This window comes from Nymphaea colorata, chromosome 11, assembly GCF_008831285.2.
Source record: "Nymphaea colorata isolate Beijing-Zhang1983 chromosome 11, ASM883128v2, whole genome shotgun sequence".
Classification (NCBI taxonomy): domain Eukaryota; kingdom Viridiplantae; phylum Streptophyta; class Magnoliopsida; order Nymphaeales; family Nymphaeaceae; genus Nymphaea; species Nymphaea colorata.
In genome coordinates this window covers 16,018,678-16,037,992 of record NC_045148.1, presented here as the reverse complement: position 1 = coordinate 16,037,992, position 19,315 = coordinate 16,018,678, and the positions used below count along the sequence as shown (strand labels likewise).

At 41.8% G+C, this 19,315-nt stretch overlaps 2 protein-coding genes across 2 annotated transcripts; one reads left to right on the top strand and one right to left on the bottom strand.

The window, feature by feature from the left end:
- Positions 1 to 521: 521 nt before the first annotated feature.
- On the bottom strand, positions 522 to 2,180 carry LOC116264892 (F-box protein At5g46170-like). The gene has a single exon (XM_031645336.2). The coding sequence runs from the start codon at positions 1,985 to 1,987 to the stop codon at positions 857 to 859; it is 1,131 nt and encodes a 376-aa protein (XP_031501196.1). The 5' UTR covers positions 1,988 to 2,180; the 3' UTR covers positions 522 to 856.
- A 12,047-nt stretch (positions 2,181 to 14,227) lies between these two features.
- On the top strand, positions 14,228 to 16,691 carry LOC116264913 (zinc finger protein STAMENLESS 1-like). The gene is made up of 5 exons (XM_031645371.2): positions 14,228 to 14,278; positions 14,581 to 14,711; positions 14,951 to 15,082; positions 15,212 to 15,287; positions 15,625 to 16,691. Exons 3-5 carry the CDS (start codon positions 15,064 to 15,066, stop codon positions 16,046 to 16,048), a joined length of 519 nt encoding a protein of 172 aa, XP_031501231.2. The 5' UTR covers positions 14,228 to 14,278; positions 14,581 to 14,711; positions 14,951 to 15,063; the 3' UTR covers positions 16,049 to 16,691.
- Positions 16,692 to 19,315: the final 2,624 nt, after the last annotated feature.

Genomic DNA, 19,315 nt, shown 5'->3' with positions numbered 1-19,315 from the left:
CATAAGTCATCATTGATCATTCCAAAGAAACTATTGAAGACACAAATCCTGAGAAATCAGTTGTATTGTCATAGTCCACAGAAGTATGACCGTACCTTAAGACACCTCCCTCCAACTCCCTGAGACCATATGAGATGACTTTTCTTGATCATTTTCCAGAGGTCAGCTATTGCACGCAATTCTTCGACAACCAACACAAGTTTAGAAGAATGGGATACCTGACACACATAACAAGCAGAGCTAGTGACAACGCTGAAGAATGAGTATGGAATGACTAAGGACAAGAATAATCTGCAATAAGCAGATGATGCAAATTCTACAGAAACGACAAGCCAGGCCAAAATGCGAACTAGAGTGGGAACAATAGCATTTGCTCCGAGTTTACCGGAGCACCATCACAACGATATCTTTCACAGCAGCAGACCCAATCATCCCTCCCATGGAGGTGGAATCAATGAATCAAGCACATGAATGGAAAACATTGTAATGGATTGAAGAAAGTAGAAAGAAGGACCACCGTCTTGTTGACAATTGAGATTCATAGCCACTAGATTTCAAAAAGATACATTAGGAAATCATTTATTACAAATATTAGAAGATTGTGTTACAGAGTTGCTCATCCCATCTTCACAATCATCATCGTCATAAGTCATCCATCCTACTGCCAATTCCTCCGATACCAACCTTCATTCTAAATGTACAACCCCACTTCGTTCTCATTTCTATCTCTTCAGCGCCTTATCTCTCCCAATTCGAAGATTGTTCCCCCTGCAGCGCACCCCACCTCCTTCCTCTTCGCTGCCGATGCTGCAGAACGAAGTCCAGATTTTCGCAATAGATGGTGAAGCAACTTCTTTCAGAACGGATTCATCTCAAGAAGATAAGTTCTCCTCTTCACCATGGCCTTGGCAGCCTCGCCGAACGGCTCGTCGAATGCGGCCGTTACAAAAGCGTCCGTCGTCTCCTTCTTGGTCGGCCGATCAATAGGCCTAATGGCAACCAAAGTTGCCCCTTCCAAAGTGTACCCCGCCGAGAGCTCGAGTCGAGGGGCATACCAGAGCTTCATGTTCAAGGCAGGGACCTGCGTCCTGTTGGACGAGGACGAAGAAGGAGCGACGGGTGCCCGCCGGAACTCCGCTAATTGCTCCTTACCCATACAGAGCATGCCCTGCCCGTCAACGTCGGTAAGCACCAGGCTTTCCAGCGTCGGGTGCTCAGCGACGATCTGTTGAAGGAGGTAATGCCGGGCGGAGGCCGCGATTAGGGACGTTATCGTCCAAACGACCCGCAGCTTCAGCCCTCCGTTCGTATAGAAAGACTCCGGGATGCTGCCTTGTTCCTCGGCCGCGGCAGAGGCGGCGAAATTGGGCTCCCTCTCGGGAGCAGCAGCGGCGGTGTTATCGGCAGTATCGTCTGCAGAGCGGCGGCTGAAGGAGGTCGCGCCGAGGATGACGCAGCTCTCCAGCGAGCTCCCAAACTCGGCCTTCCACTTGAGCAGGGCGCCGGAGTCGACGCCGAGCTCGCCGCCGGGGAGCTCGATCCGGAGACGCCGGATCTCGCGGAAGTTGCGAAGGACCTCGCCGGGCGAGTGGTGGGAAACCTCAGCGAGAATGACCTTCTTGGAGCCGATCATCTGCTGGATGGCCTGGATCGGGCGGAAGATGCTGCCCAATAGGACGCGCAGCAGCTGGCCGAGGACCCCTCGCGACTTGGTACCAGAGCCGGTGGTGGAAGCCTCTCCGCTAGCTGCGCCAGCGGCGGCGTCTCCGGAGATGACGCAGTCGACGCGGACGACGACGGAGTCCACCTGGGGGACGAGGGAGCTGAAGCGGCGGGAGACGGCACAGCATCGGCCGAGGGCCTTCACGTCGCCCACCTTGTTGAAGATGAGAAGAAGAACCGAGTTGGGCAGCCTGTCGAAGTGGTCCTCCATCGGCGCCCGCGCCGCCTTGCCCACCACCTCTTCGCCTGCCGGATCCGACAGCATATCTTTCACGGACCACAACGCTTCTCCTCTCCCGATGGAAGCTCGAACGGCCGGAAAATGGACCTGCAGCTGCCGTTTATAGGCCTTTCTCTCTCTCCGGTATCTTCTTGATTCCTTCTCCTTCCCCTTTTATCTTCAATCTACAGTGGTAGAGGAAGGTAGGCACAGACGCAGCGTGACTCTTTGGTAGTTCAGTTTCGTTTTTATTTTTCCTCTTCTTAAAATTTCAATCGAGTACATATATCTTCCTTAACTCTAATTTGAGCCCTGTTTCTTCCTGAATTGTTTTCTATGGACAGGCAATTTCCCAAAGCAAGCAGGTTATGTATATATTATGGGGATTCTCACATCTTGGAAGTTAAAAGAACCTATAAAAAAATAAATACACCTAAGATTCCGTCCTCAAAAACGGGGTTGCAAATGGATTAGATATAGAATGATTCAATATATACTTAAGATTTAAATTCGAACTGAACACGGCCCAGCTGGCAAAACACTACTTGTGTTATTGTTTTGTTTCATGAGGGCGCTTCTCCCAAAAGCCTGAAATTATTTTTTCGATTAATTTTGATCAAGCTCTTTGCAGAACTAAAACAGCCCCTCTCCGAAAAATCGACTTCTTGGCATGCTCATTTGAAGAAAAACGAAAAGATTATTTCCGGAATTATATACAAATCGTTTCGCTCACCTGAAATTTTGTGCTGCCCATTTTATTCGTTGCTGTTGGGGGAAAGGATACACGCTGACGTGGAGGCAAGATCGCCCGTTAAAATCGAAGGGTAAGCGTGGCCCAATGACGATACTGTCCCTCCAGTTTCCGCCTTCTCCATGAATGTGCCACGAGAAAGGGGAGGAGGATAGAGGACGAAGGGGGGCCCCATCGTGGACCTTGGAAATGACGATAATACCCTTGTCCGTGGGAGACCTTTGGGGGGATCGGCTTGGCTTTGCCAGCGCGGTAAGGGACAGCTGGGCCCCCACCGCGCAGGGGGCACGTGTCGCTCCCACCCTCAACGATGGAACCCCACCTCTTCAATTCTGAACGGGTCGGATTTGGGTCCAACTAACCAAACATTACCTACGTATTATGGTTGTGCGGATCTGGGTTCGGTTCTGATAGCCAAAAGATCTGATCTATTCAGCACAAGGTGGACAAAGGGCTTTCAGCAGAGGAAAAGCTTTCCATGAAAAACCCATCCATCCAAACGACTTTGTACATCTTTCTTTTCCGATCAGCGGGAAACAAACACCTGCTGCCAATTATGTTTCGCAATGTTGTGGTCCTTTTCATATGAAGGGTGTGCTGTCCGGCATTTTCTTGTGAAAGACGCGTCTTCGGAGACTAAAACGCAGAATGCTGATGCATTTAATCAGGAAAAAGCAAGTAAAAGGGCACTTTCACAGTGGGCGTGAAAGAGTTTCCCATGGGAAAGTTGTCCTTTGCTGTGAAAGTAGCAGTCCCCACCGACGGGGTCAGTTTTCTTATGAACACAAAGGGTTCCGTTGTTCCCATTTTAGGCGAAACAAACGGGTCCTTCAAGATAGATTGCCTTTGGCTGTGGACCGAATCATGCTTTTCCATGTCTTTCTTTTGTAAAGCAAAGCTCTAATTGCTTTGTAGAAAGTCTTTTCTCGACCAATATCACAAAATCACTTCAAATCATCCCTGCAATGATTCAGACTTGAGTTGGCAGCCATTAACGGGCACGCGCTGCTTCAGACGTAGAAAAAGCCATTACCGAATTTGACTAGTTACCTCGACATCGAATTTATGTATAAATATGTGTCTCTTTATTTGGTAGGTAAGTTGGGGTTTGGCCCATGCCCAGGGGCAAAAGGGAAGGGGGGGGGGCCGCCTAGGCCATGGCCCCAATTCGACCAATGAAAATTCTTTATTTTACATTGAAAAAAATAATATTTTTTAATTGTATAAGGTATTTTTTGTATTATAATTCAGTTTGGTCTTATTAGGATCCAGAGGTCGAACTGCCAGCCCGCCCTTAAAGAAAATCCTGGCTTCGCCCCTGCCCATGCCTACCTGTTTATCATGTCAAGAGAGGTAACTTAGATTATTATTATTATTATTATTATGTAAGTGTAAGAGCAAAAGAGATTGAAGTGTCTTCTTTCTTGGTTGGTCTTTGAGTCTTTGAAATAGGATGACTCAAAGGGCTTTGTCGCAGCCGGTGGACCAAGCAGCTGCCAACTGCAAGTCAGTCACTGGTTCAAACTTCATATTGTATTGGCATCAAGTGGTTTCTTCAAGGTAGACACGAGAAGAAAAAGGACAAATAAAAGAAATTAAAAGAAATAATCCTATCACACTCCAAGAAACAAAATTTAGAGAAAAAAAAGCCCACAGTGACGTAATACGTTTATGATCCTCTTATGATAATGGCTTTTTTTAATTCAGAAGAGGATATTGCCAGTAGCTGGCGGCATGTGATCAAGACTTCCCTTACATGGTCGGTCACTTTTCTAAATGACAAGAAACGAACGCAGATATCTGGGGATCATGCATGAAGGATTCAAAACGCTCTCCATCAATAAACCCAAGCTCGTCGTGCTGTGGAAGCATTGGCATTCCTGTACTATATTCTAATCAAACGCCGAATACACGGGGACGCTTCCCCTTCGTTCACAATAAAAAACACCATCTTATGTCATGTGTTTCACCTCTCACCCCGGAACTTGCAGGACAGAAAGCTCGGTTCTGTTCCAACAATCAAACAACTGTCTGTTTGGGATACCCTTTTGTTGGTACCTCACAATTTTTTTCTCTTGTTTATTCTTGGTCGGCAACTCAGGTTTGAGCAAGTTCCAACCAGAGTAGACCGAGAGACGCAAGAAACATCGAGTCATCTTTATAGCTTTCTTCAACTTCTGTGTGTGTGTGTGTGTGTGTGTGTGTGGCGAGAGTTGAACAGTAACATTAACATGCTACTGATAACAATAGTGTGAAATGAAATAATGACAATGATTCGAAGACATGGGTATATTCTTGTCTCTCTGTGCCACAGATCTCACGTTGCTTTCAGAACCCCTCGACAGCAACCATTCCTGCTGTGCATTCACCGAATCATTTAATTAAGAGATGGTGGAGAGAACCCAAGTTTGCATCAATCGACTGTGTCTTTTATTATGTTCCTTTATTCATAGATCACTTCTTTGGACAGTGTACACTTGTTTACGTACGCTGAGGAGATATAAGGGTTGTGGTGGCTGATTGATGACTCGTTCGATCAATTTGATTGACAATCCATGAGGTTCATGCATAAAATTATTCATGCCAAAGTATAAGTTTAAGAAAAGTAACATACAATCTATCGAGTTGAATTGGTGGTAATCAATCCTCATAGCTCCTTTAACATCTCTTTTAATTCCTTTTTCAGCAGAAGTAGATAGGTGTGAGACACTTGCATTACATTATATGATAGCTTCATCAGGAAAAATCATTGTCATTGATTTAGTGTTTCGTTCTTCGAGACATAAACCATTTGAGCTGAATTGCTTATTTTTCTTTCTCCCCAGTTCAATCCTTATCCTCGTTTTGTTGAGATCCATTTTATAACTCCCACAGATACAAGGATAGAGTGTTGGAATGTGCAGTTCCTTAATGAATATATTAATGAACAAGCGGCATGCAGTTCCTTTACATAATTCTACAAACAATGGTTGTTAGCTCAATGACTTCTATCAGTCAGTTTTTAGTCGACCTTAGCTTGAACCAAATTTTGATCACCTGATATCGCAATTCCTTGGACAGCAACAAAAGATCAGCAACTTTATCTCCAATCTTTCTATCGATATTTTTTTCTATTCCCTACCTTCTAAGTTGAAAGGAAGATTTGAAATTCGCAACAGAACGGAGCATTAAAAGAATAATTTGTCATTCGTTATATTATTAAACACAAACACATGAAAATATCTGCAGCCAGCTAGAGGTTCCTTCCCTTCCCTGTCTATAGGCGCTTCCCTGAGTTGCTCTGCACATAAGACGGTGCATTTAAAGTACACTATTCTTTGTAAGCATATAATGTATAAATATTGTACTTCAAGAATAGGCTTTATTTATCAAGAGAACTCGTATTTTATATCCTAAGAAACATAGGGAATCGTAACGTGTCCTAATTAATACGATATAATATGCTATGCTATCGCACTTACACGACAATACAGGTGTATTCTCAAAGGCATAAAATCGATGCATAGCTGGAAACACGTGAAGAGGAAGTCTGCTTTTCTTTACTGACTCATGATAACTACGCGGCCTAATCTCCTCCAGATAAGGACCTGCCGTTCTGCCTAATTTCCAAAATAAGCCAGCCAAATATGGAGTTCCCTGATCGGAGCCTCAGAGTTTTGAACAGCTAAATATGGGTGTCAGGTTATTCTCATGACTTCTAATGTTTCTCATATTAAGTTTAAGAGAATTTAACATATACACGTGTGTAGTAGCGGAGCCATCCCAAGATAACTCCATGTTTTTGCCTGTTTTATTTCAAGTTTGTTCGTGCATGTACCAGTTTCAGCTTTTGTTTTTATTTTCATGAAATTAAAATTATGGGCATTCCACACACACGAAAAAGAAAATCAACTGCTTATAGCAATAGCGGAGCTAGCGTGGGCACTATTCACGCCAACCCAAGACAACTCAAAGTACTAATACATAGTGCCCCATAACAAAAAGTTTTTGACTCATCCACCAACAACAGGCTTCCTTTCAAAAGGATTCAAGAAATCCTCGGCGGTTTTGAGATATTTCATAGACCTGAAACCTAAGTTTATAATTAAAGCAAAGTGGGAGGTCTACGAGCGCAAAAAGCGGTCATCCCTTTGTACGTGTTCGGTGAAGGCCGTGTGGTATTAATTTTACGATCTTCCAGGGGACAGGTGGGGCCCAACAGGAGTAAAAACGAAACCCTCTCGTGTGAAAGCATCAGATTTATTCAATTAAGAGGGCGGGGAGATGCTCTTTCACACACACCCAGGACTGGAGGCCATGTCGGCTGCCTTTATTAATTCAAGCATTCTTAGACTTGAAAGGAAAAAGAAGGGGTTTTGTCGCCGGGAAACTTACTTGCTCAGGCTTAAAAACCACCGGCGTGATAAGACAAGACGTCGCTCCAAAACCGGCCACTGGTAATCGGATGGGCGGCGAAATTAATTCCCTTCACCCCGTCCATTTTAACATTTTAGATAGTTTTTCCCACTTTATTATCATAAGAAAAAAAAAAAGTCGACTAGCAGATAGATATACAAGCTGCTGAAAGTGGAATTAAGTTTCACAGTCCGATCCAGTATTGTTTTCACTTGAAAGGAATGAAAAAAAGAAAAATTTATTGCCTTGTGTTCAAATGATTTTGCAGTCCTGTTTTGGTTTGTAGGTGAGTGGAAGGACCTAAAGATGAAGAAGCTCTTATTTAACCTCAGGTCTCCATAGCGTACATGGTTTATTTTCAGTGTGTGTTTTGGAGTGTCTTCACATTAACGACCTGTAGTAGTAATACATGATGTTGATCTCCTAACATTTGATCCTTCATTGGTTAACCTCTTTAAAAGAACACAGCTAGATTGAAAGGGTGCACACTCATAAGGCCGGGCAGCCTCCTGAAAACAAGGGACGTGAGCTTGGCAGGTGGGCAGGTAAGCAGCTTGCTATAACCAGGCAGGTGAACAGGAAAGCAGCTCGTTAGAACCATTAATGGCTGGGTCAAATTTCTGGCAGTGTCACGCCCTAGCCTTCTCAAAGGAACACATTGCTCTGCTTTATACCGGATCAGAAACATCCCTTTTCACCAGCTTCTTCTCCAACTTGTCTTCGTGTGGATGTTGCTCTCCATCCGTTGATGGATGGGCCCTCGTCCAAGAAACAGCTAAACATTTCATAAAAACTCTTTTTAAGCCCAGCTCACTGCATTTGTCACTTCCTGCTTCGGCATAAGTGGTATCTTTTTGTCCCTGTGTATGGAAAGGAAGAAGGATCAGAGTATGCAGTCATGCCCATCAATATCCTCAATGCCGAAATTAAATGGGTATGTATGTATATATTTATATACCTAACATTACACTGATCTTTCTGGTTCACAGGGCAGCCAAAAGAAGAAACAGTCTTACCAGCTGGGAGAAGATACCTTTTGTGGTAGCGATGATATATAGCCAATATTTCGTAAACCTCCCAAAGGTTATCAGATTGTGAAGAAGAAAAGGTACCAATCATCCATTCTGTCAATCTGGATGCAAATTGCCATGTTAAAAGCAACTTTTGAAAATCAAATTGCTGGCAGTTGAACAAAGCATTTCTTAAAGAACAAAAGGAGGAAGAAAGAAAAGGTGAGCCAGGCTAATTGCCAATGATAAGGAGAAGCATTATGATGCGTAACTTTTTCGTTTGGCAGGTCTGTTTCATGGATGCCAGCCCAAGACAATTGCCTGCAGATTGGGTGGGGACTCTTCATTTAAATTATCAGTTATCACCCTCCCTTGGTTTGACTGAAGCCATTGTTCTTTCTCATCATCACTGTCATGGGTCTTCAATGTCTTGCAAAGTTTTATAAACATAATTGCCATCGTTTTCCATTGCATGTGGGCTGGTTGGCAAGGTTGAAGACAATGAAAAGAGCGCTGCTAGGGGATGTTGGTCTCGGTGGAGAGGGCCATCATTCTAATGCTTTGTAGCCCAGCATTTCAATGTGATGTTATCTCTATGCTTCATCAGTTGGGTATTTCACGTGTGTGTGAATTGTGTCCATGCGTGCACTGCCTGGTCCTTTATTGATCACACACGCATATACATCTTTCACCGGTCAAGCCAATTAGGATTCAGCTATCATTTATCCCATAGTTGAATGGCTTTATCAATCAACCCATCATGTCTCTATCTTTTTCTCTAGCTCTTTTGCTTGTATTTCTGTCCATGGTCCACTTTTTGTGAGCCAAGTATCTTTGAGTGATGCAAATTTCTCTCTCTCTCTCTCTGCTGCTTTGACTAATTTCAAGCATTGAAATTCTGAACAAGGTTTGACATATCCCAACCTGCCTTCTAACAAGTGCAATTGTTCTAAAAATGCTAAAAAAAAGAACAATATTAACTTAATCAGCCTTTTTTTTTATAAGTTTTTAAAGATATGCTATAATTTTTAATATAAAACTACACTTTTGGGGTGTTGCAATGATTGTGCATAATTTGGTTTTGAATATCAAGTTTCAAGATATCTTGAATCAAGTCTGGTTAATTTTACTTAATAATTAGCATCACAAATATGATTGAATGATTGGACCAACCTAAGATGAAGGGTGGTCCCACTTTTTTGGTCTTCATTATTAGCTTTTAGAGTTTGAGTGTAATGACCCTACCCATCTTTGGACTTGAACCCCTGGTCTCATAGATGTCAATTCACCCTCTTAGCAATTTTGGTTTTATCCCCAAAAAAGCTAAGAACCAATACAACTAATAACTTAACAACCCCTTTTATAAGCCCTTGAAGATTCCTCATAATCTTTAATATGAGACTAAAATTTTAAAGTGTTACAATCCACCCCTCCTTAAGGCACACACGTTCATGAGTGTCAGATTTCAAGTCTGAGTGCTGAATCATGCTTTGTACTACTTCAACGCCCGACCCACTCCTAAGATCAAACCCCTAGTTTGGCGGATGACAACCGCTCCCTGGCAATTTCGGTTTCAGCCTCCAAAAAAGCTAAAAACCAAGACAACTAACTACTTAACAACCTCTCTTATAAGCCATTGAAGATGCCTCACAATCTTCAATACAAAACTAAATTTTTTGGGTGTTACAATGGACTCCCTTAAAGTACATGCATCCGCACGTGTGAAACCTAAGGCCTGAGTATCGAACTGTGCTCTAATACCATTGTAACGACCTGACCCACTCTTATTCTTGAACCCTTGGTCCAGTGGATCCCAACCCACCTCTTAACAATTTCACCTCCAACTTTAAAAAGGCTACAAACCTGGATAACTAATAACTTAACAATATCCATTATAAGCCATTGAATATACTTAATAATATTTAATACAACACTAAAATTTTGAGGTGTTACATTAGACTTTTGAATCCATTTATATGGTATTTGAATCCATATATATGGTACACAATACCGATTTTCCAAAAGATAAAGGTTCACAGAGTTTGGGCGTATGGACGTCTTTCCTTGGCAGAATCCCATTGATGTTCCAACCTTCATAAACTTTTTTTTTTGTGTGGTTTCATACCCACAAAAGTGTTCCACCACCCTTCTCTTTAATGGGTTTAATTTGTCCCTTGAGAAAATTTTGTCATTTTTTCTTCGACCTTACAGGACGTTTGATTTGCCATCTGGAGTTCATAACAAGGACAGCAATCCAAACATGGGCAAGCGGAACATGCCCGTTTTCATTCTGTCCTGCAAAATGCATTGCGAGTGCAGCCTCAAACGCCATGCTCTACTAAGAGGGCATTAAGGCATTTTGGTAAGAAGATCAACAATGTTATGTTTTCGGAACATATGTTTCTATAACACATGTTTCAAGAATACCATATTTTTTGTTTAAAAAAACATTAATGTATAATTATGTCCGATATTTGATTGTTGGTTTAAAACCTGATGCTTTTGGACATGCATTTTAGGACATATGTTCCAAGAAGGAAATGTTCTTATCAAACGGCTCCTTCTACAGGCTGCCTTCGCTCTTCCTGTTATTAATTAGGACGCTAAGAACCAGACACCGAATTCTTAGCATCTCTAAGACAGGAAATTATTGTTCATTACTTGTATCATTTTCGATGTGGGCCGGGCTAGCGTATGCCTGTCTATTATGAATCTTGCAACTTATTGTGACTTCCTATAGAGCATGTGATTGTATAGCCATGAGGTTAGGTCCACAAAGGCTCAAACTCAACCCAAGTAGTATTGACTTGGAAAAGACTCATCAAGCTGCCATGGACCTAGCTAGCTAGCCATTGGTTCACCATCATAGGCTAACCTATTAGACTTAGTTTTCAAATAAAACAATTAAGCATGTGATTAAATCAGGTGGGACTTGCTTCTATTGTTTGACCGATGACACTGGACATTTGGCTAATGCAGCTTCATTACAGGTAAAGATGGTCTTCTTGGCCCACATGCAAGCACACTCACAAAATCACGAATATAAGCCCAATTATTTTCTTCCTTTGAAGAAATATTGGCCATTGCATTTTTTAGCTTTTAGAGTTAAGCCATTTTGCTTGTGATGCTTTCATTGAAAGAGCCTCATAAAATGTATAGGAGCAACTTGGAGATCCAGATCGTGATTCCTATATCGAGCCCGAGAGAGAGAGATATATGTAGGAAAAAATAAAATAGACTTTATAAAAACAAGTTTTTCTCTGTCTAGATAAGGAAATTCGTTTGTCCATATATGACACTGTATCGGCTTATATGCGACAACATATCTCTAACATCTGGTTCACTCGATTTTAATGAATTATCTTTCCCTGGAAAGGTGAGATTATCACCCCATGCATATCGATGCCAAGCGATGCCTGCATACTCCAGTATCCATTTGATGACCACGACCATCTGTCCCGCTTCACTGAGCAACTTGGGTTGCTTGCTTTGAGCCAAAGGTGATTAAAAGTAATAAGGTGAGCATTTTTCGTGCCATCCTACTGCTACCAATCAAATTAATATTATATGTTGAAATGTTTCGCATTTTTCCCTTGATATATTCTTTTAAGGGCTATATCCTAAAAGCAGCTGACATCTTTTAAAAGGGATCTCTTGATGAAGTTGCTTAATGAGTGAATTCAACTGTCCTTTATTTATGGGTGTGTAGATTGTTGGTGTATGGAACTTGATCATACTGAACACTCATATGTAATACCGCGGATCCATTGTGTACAAATGCAGGTTTCGTCCTAATCCTTATGTTGAGAGGAGGGCCGCAGTTTCTTTTATCTTCTTCTCTGAGAGTATTTGTATTTATCTGTGAGTGAATAGTGAAAGATCTGTGCGACCGTGGACGTAGGAGAATATTGCTCCGAACCACGTAAATCTTTATCTTCTTTTTTGTTGCTTCTAACCTCCTCTTAAAAGTGCGAGAGAAGAGTTTGTGTTATTCCTAACATAGATCTCATTAATTCACTCTGGATTTCTATCTGACTTCATGAGCGATGAACTAATATGCCCATATTTTAAAAAATAAAAAGAGAATCAATCAAATCCCATTCATGAACTGAATTTTATGAGAATTTTTAAAGACAATAGTAGTTTTATATTTGCTTTCAAATTTATAGATTTTAGCTCGTCCATAAAGTAAGATCTGAAAAGAATGGTAGAAATTTAGTTCAATCACTTTTCCATACAAAATTGAATGTATTCGTTCAGTCTCAAACTTGGATTAAGAAAACATAGAAAACAAAAAAAATTGATATATACATCTAATTTATAAGAATCAGAACATCCATGGCATTAGTTTTAGTTCCATAAAATCCAGGACAATGGGAAATCACATATTTCTTTCATGTGTGCCCACATAATTAGATATCTCGGCGCTGTTTATCTGTTCGACTGTTCCTATCACTAGCTACCGTTCAGGATCTCTTTTCTGCAGGCCTTGCCAGCCAAATATGTAACATTTACACAGAACAGATATTCGTCGCTCTGGTAATTCTTGTTAAGTCGAAGCTAATGAGAGAGGAAACAACAACTCGGATCGAGCGAAGTAAAAGTTGGAGGTAAAAAAAAAAGAAAAGGAAAACGGTGTTTTTTTTTTCCTGGCAGAATATTCTAAACTGGTGTATCTATACGTGTCTGTGCAGAAAGTTGAAGGAGCATTTTGCAGAATGGAGGCGAATGGTCTGCGTGGTTCGTGTACCCCTCACTCATGCATCCAAACATCTTTCTTCCTTACTCATGAAGATCTGTAGCCCAACCCCCACCGTCCATCCCTATCATCTCTTCCGATGTCTCCCGATTCCCAACACCCATTTCTATGTACGTTGATCTATACGTCCTCTGTCTCTACCTCTTTTATATATATATATATATATATATATATATATATATATATATATATATATATATATATATATAAAAGAGAACCAAAACTCTAAAATTCATGGATCTGGTGTGGCATAAATTCACTAACTTGGCATGACAATAGTAAAAGTACTGTAATATTCAACAACTGAACGTTCAGAGCTAAGATCTTCATCATGCATTTTTCCATTTCACATTACCTACACAGCTAGCTTGATCTAGGATGAAGGAAACACATTACATCAAAGCTGGTAAGAAGGAAATTGCCAAGCATGAGCTCACACCCATAAGAAGAAAAGCAGAACCCTGATACCTTTGTATGCGACTGAGCTTCTCTTATGGTGTCATCTTCTCAAGGCATCGGCATTTGGAGCTCATTAACGGTTCTTGACAGTTGTACATCCGAAAAGTAACTGATTAGGAGAAAAGGAAAAAAACGCATCTGTTCTTTTAGAACAAGTTGGCCTTCTTTATCTGACTAATAGCTAGTTAGACATTAAGTCCAACACGAGGGATCGACGATGAGGATCAAAGTCCATGTGAGCACACATGATGAGAGTGTTCCCGATAAGGGGACAGTCCTTTAACCAGCACGATGCTTAGGAAGAGATTTTGCTAACCCTGGCTCGGACGTGTAGCTCATCAAATCCTCCATGTCGAACTCAACAGGAGGCGCTGGTAATCCCAATGATTTTTCATGTCGAAAGCTAGCCCTGCAGGTGGAGGGAAAGAGAGAGAAATGGCGATGTTTCAGACTGAGGCCCTGCTCCAGAGAGAGATTGCATATTGAGCGTTAGGGCGGCTTCGCTTTTACAAAAGGAAAGGCTACTCACATCATTTAAAGATGTTGGTATTTGTCCCGGACGGCTTTTGTGTCTGATTTTGTTTGTCTTATTTATGTCTCTTCATAACTCAAGATACAAGAAGAAAGCAAATAAAGACAGAGAGAGATCGAGAGTTACTACGAGAGAATGGCAAAGGATGAGAGAGAGTGAGAGAGAGAGAGAGCTAGTTGCAGAAAGAGCAGCAGACATGGTGCAGCAGCAGCGTCTGTAGTGGTAGGCGGAGATGAGTAGGGGTAGGAGGGAGCAGGTGACTTTTGGAGATCGTCCTTCTCTCAACCAAACATGAACACATAATAAAAGAAAAAAAAAAAAAAAGAGGGGAAGAGGGATGGGGGAAGGGGAGGGCGTGTCTCCAGCACCGTCACGACGACCGAGATGCTCGATACGGGCGGCATGCAGAGCAGGCGGGGTTGAAAGTGAGGTATCGAAGCTCGCCACCTCACACTCGCTTCTCACCCTCCTCTCTCACTCACTCACTTCGACAGTAAACTGCAGTCTTCTTCGTTTCTTACATCTTCCTTTCATTATCACCAGCACCACCAACCAAAAAGAAAAGCTCTCTCCCTCTCCTTCCCTCTCTCTCTCTCTCTCCCTCCACACCCCAAAATGTTAGACATCTGAACCTTCTTTTGCTTACTAATGTTCTTTTTTTTCTTTCTTTTCTTTTCAGCGTTATTGCTGTACTCCTAATTGAACTTCAACTCCAACTTTGCTATCTTACAGGAGTTCCGGGAAGAATCCTCTCGACCTTAATAATTTTCCTGATGAGTATACGCCCGGACACAGTGAGAGGTGGCGAGGGAGCAACCAGCTGAACACGGAGGAAGCATCACTCCCTGCTTTTGATGCTCTCAGTAAGTAGTAAATCACTCGCCCACCCATTCATGAAAAGAGAAAACGAGAAAGCTCTACCTCTCTTCTCCCCCCATGTCTACTGGCTACATCTGCGGCTGGGTGCAACAAAGACAGCGAGAGAGAGAGAGAGAGAGAGAGAGAGAGAGAGAGATTCTCCGTTGTGACTTCTTTTCGCTTTCCTTTGTTCTTATCGTTATGTTCATATGTCTAGCTACTAACCAAATGAAATGGGTGGCAGGGTGCAGAAAGAGGAAATGTGGGGTTGTTGAAGGCAAAGAGACATGCCTGAAGGTGTACGAGTGCAGGTTTTGTTCCCTCAAGTTCTGTAAATCTCAAGCCCTGGGCGGCCACATGAACCGCCATCGACAAGGCAACTTATTGTCCTATTGATTAATGTTATTCTTGCCAACTTTTTGATACTCACCACTTTTTCATGTTTTTTTAGTCTTGTCGCGATACATCATTAATGATCTTCTGTTGCTCTTGTGTTCCTTCACAGAGAGGGAAACAGAGACCCTTAATCGTGCTCGTCAGCTGGTGTACAGTAATGATAACATGGGTGCTCTTAATTTAGGGTATGTTATCCAAAACCCCCATCCTTTTTATTGGATCGGCTGTTCAAATATTAATAGAAGGATATATCTCGGGAAGATGGTATAGAAGTATTTTGAACACCAACCTTCTGTTTTCAATTACCATAAATGTCCCACCAATTTCACAGATAGGGGGAGAGGGAGAGATTGCTTCTTTGTCCTACTTTTTTTTTGTTTCTTTTTGAGAAACTCTCTTTTCTTGGTTTTCTTGAGAGAGGTTCCCTTTACTTCCCGTTATTTCACTGTTACATTGAATTGCTTAGTATGACAAGCACTTTACGTTTCTGTCAGAAAATTGAAAATTTCTGCAATTTTACAGGTTGAGGGACCAAAAACCAGAACAATATTTCACCGACAGCTTTCCCCACGAACCATCTCTGCCCTACATGGATTCATTAACCATGCCAACTCCAATTCTGACCCAACCATCTTCTTTTCCTTCACCATCACCGCCGCCACCATTTTTTTCTTCTTCCCCAACACCACCGTCTTTAGCATCGAACAACCCTATTTCCCTTCCAGCATGCTTCCTCCCGCTTCACTACTCTTCACAAATTCTGCCTTCTAGAATGAATGATCTCGTAAATAGGCACCATGTTTCTAGTGGAAGCCCTCACAGACAACTGCAGGAGCAGCAACAGAATTCTGCCGCTCGTGATTTCCTTTCTGGTTTGGCAAGATCAGGAGAAACAGTGGGCTACTACCAAGACAAGAGAGTGAGCTGGGGTTCAACACATGACTAAGGGGTGGGCCCTTCCTCGTTCAATCACCGTCAGAACGATTTTTAGGAGATATTTTTCATCACTACTGAGATGATTAGCATCATTGTTTCAGTTTGTTGCCATTAAGCAGGTTAGCTCTTTGGTGATACTGCTGTTGTCGGTACCTTGTGCAGTAAATTTAATAGCTCTCAAAGGGTGAAAGACCGTAAAAGAGAAGGGTTCGGCTTTATTGGTACAGAACTGCAGCGAGAGTAGCGGTAGGAGAAGCAGCTTTTGAGTTCATATACAGCCAGGCCCTTTTGAGTGGGTCTGGTTGTATCCTGGGCTCCGGCAGAATAAATAGGAGCGCAGAAGACAACATGATGAGAGTTGAAGGACGAGTTGGTTCATAACCATGGCTTCTTGATTCTCTTCTGCAGTTTGGAATTCTCACTTGTAGGCCTGTCTGAATCAAGCGATACAGCCAGCCATGTACATTTCTTTGATCACTCAAAAACTTTTCAAATGAAATACGAGATCTAGAGAGAGAGAGAGAGAGAGAGAGAGAGAGAATGGAGTGACTCGCTACTTTTTCCGAGCTCAATGACATCAGTTGAATCGAAAGAATATTTGTGATCATACGAAATGTATTAGTTGAGAAGTGATTTTGTTTATATTTCATTTATCCTCAAGTCAATTTTGTTGAGCCAGGAGCGAGCAATTATCTCCCTTGCTGCGATCTATATACTCTAGGGAGCTTTTAAATGCTATGGAAACATATTCGCCATTGGCATTATCTTCCCGTTTCCGTGTTTCCTTTAAATTAATAAAGGGAGGGACCTCTTAGACTGAATTACCAATGATTGCATCTTGTTCATGCATAATGGTAATTGAAATTACGACCAGTGTCGATGTTAGAAGGTGGACTACAGTCTTAAGCTTTGGTGCTTATGTAAAACTAAAGATTTCACCACCTGGAGAACTATGAAATTAAAACAGCTATAAATCGGAGGAAAGAGGGGTAAAGCATGTGATGTGCTGAAGGTGTGTCAAAAGGGGACACAAATGGCACCTAACACCATTGCATAGCATTCATTATCTGTAAGGGGTCATTACAGTAAGTGGGCTTCATTATTATAATGTTTGCTCTTTCTTGAGAGAGAGAGAGAGATGTGCTAAACTTGTTTAATTTGCACATCCCTCTATTTTAAGATATATACATATATGGTGGATGCCCAATGTTGTAGGATAGGTAAAAACTAAAAAACTACTGTTGTTAACAACACCAACAGTTGCTGCACTATAAACCATTACCAATGCTCAAGTGAAGGATATATATATATATATATATATATATATATATATATATATATATATATAAGGAAAGAGAGAGAGAGAGAGAGTGAGAGAGAGTAAATCCTGTGATCTATACTATATGACATCATAACAAGAGTGTCATCCTCTTTTCAAAGCAATTAATGAGGTGGGACAAACACATAATAATCAAGGTTATCAGGGACTGGCAGATTATCTCCCTCTCACTCTCTCTCTTTCACTCTCTCTCACTCATTATAAGGTTTGTGCACCTTCAAGAGAAAAGGACGATGAATTCGCATTGACTTGCTTTCATTGATGCAGGCTCATGAAACGTTCCCATGATTGGCTTCATATTTGGTAGGACGACCAATCGACCATTCTTTCTAGCAATTTTGGATTACAAGGCCTCTGCAAACCTTGGCGTTTAAGTTTGAATAAGATTGACCAAACTTGTCTCCTATACACTGGATAAGGTTGATGAAGGAGCGGAACAGGGTAGACAGCATGCGGTTGATGTCCGGCATGCATGCTGCAGCTAAACGTTGTTCGATCTCATCTAGGCGCATCTCGGTATTTGCTCGACTGTTGGTAAATATTTATACGCTTTCCAACCAGTTGAGTTAGTTATCAGGCACACACAAGCTGAGCTAAGAATGTAATCTCTTGCCACGCCTCTAAGAGTTGGTAACTACCACTACCAGTTAATCCATCTTTTAAAGTACAATTGGAAGAGAGTCGGAAATCCATTTTTCAATGCATGAATCAAATCCTGGCTTCCACCTGTCAAAAGCTGACAACCATCCACCCATCTACCACTTTCCAAATGAAGTCATAAAAGTAATGAAGAAAAATACAGCTAGTGAAGTTGTTCCATATGCGAGCAGAAGTGTTTGCCACACAAGATGTTCCTAATAGTATAAGCTGAAGTACCTGCACCGCTCGGGAGAGCAATTGAAAAGAACGAACCATTTGCCTAGTTGCCATCAGCAAGGTACAAGAAGCTGTAGATACACTTCTTGATAATGGGATCTGCGGACAACCAATGAGGTCAATTGGTTCAAGTAATTAATTATACCGGATGGATGTTCTACACCTCATATTAATTGCCTTCTGTATCTAAGACAATTAGCAAGAATCTGTTACATAACAACTAGAGCACAACAAGAGCACGCACAGCAAACCAGAGATTCCAAATCGAGGTTCTACACAAATACTTCGTTGCTTATTTAAATATGTGAATCTGTGAGTCTATAATGGGGCATGTCAGAGTTCATCAAAGATGATTCTGTGACTGTACATCCACGTACCTGTTGCAGAACAATATTCCTACAACCATTAACTCAAGCATCTCTGAAGCTTCCTAGTGTTTAGGCTGTAGCTCATCTTCTTTCCCAGGACAAACACTTGGATGAGAAGCCAAAAGGACGGGGGACATCTTAAGCTGAGCCTTTGAAGACCTGACACTAGTTTTGGTACTTCATACTGTTCTGCTGATTAGGCCAAAGGTAGCTAGAAAAAATTAAATACCTGACATAGAGACCTGCAAAACGAGTCCGGTTTGTCCGAGCTTTAGAGCTCCTTCCTTTGCCTAGGTTTGTCTCAATGTTCATGAAGCAAGATGAGGCATTAAGCTTTGATATTAATGATGGAAAGCATTCTTATCCGAAAACAAACAAGACATTCTTCAAACTATTGTGCTTTGTTTCTCTAAGGAGTGGGGAGAAGTGGGGCAGCCTGCGATATCTAGGCAGGTGGTCGAAGGTTCGAACATCGTGGTGCCCACCCCGTCACAATCCAAAAGCGGTCCTCATTCTGAGGGTGGGTTCGGGTTATGAGCAACCAATTATATGCAATTATGCCCTTGGATCTTTCGAGTTTCTTCCCAGATCATAAGAATTGACACTTGTCCACATAAACACGTTATAATTTTGTTTGGTGTTTGATCTCTTAGACAGCATGTTCAACTTGTCTTATCCGATATTTGCTCAAAGC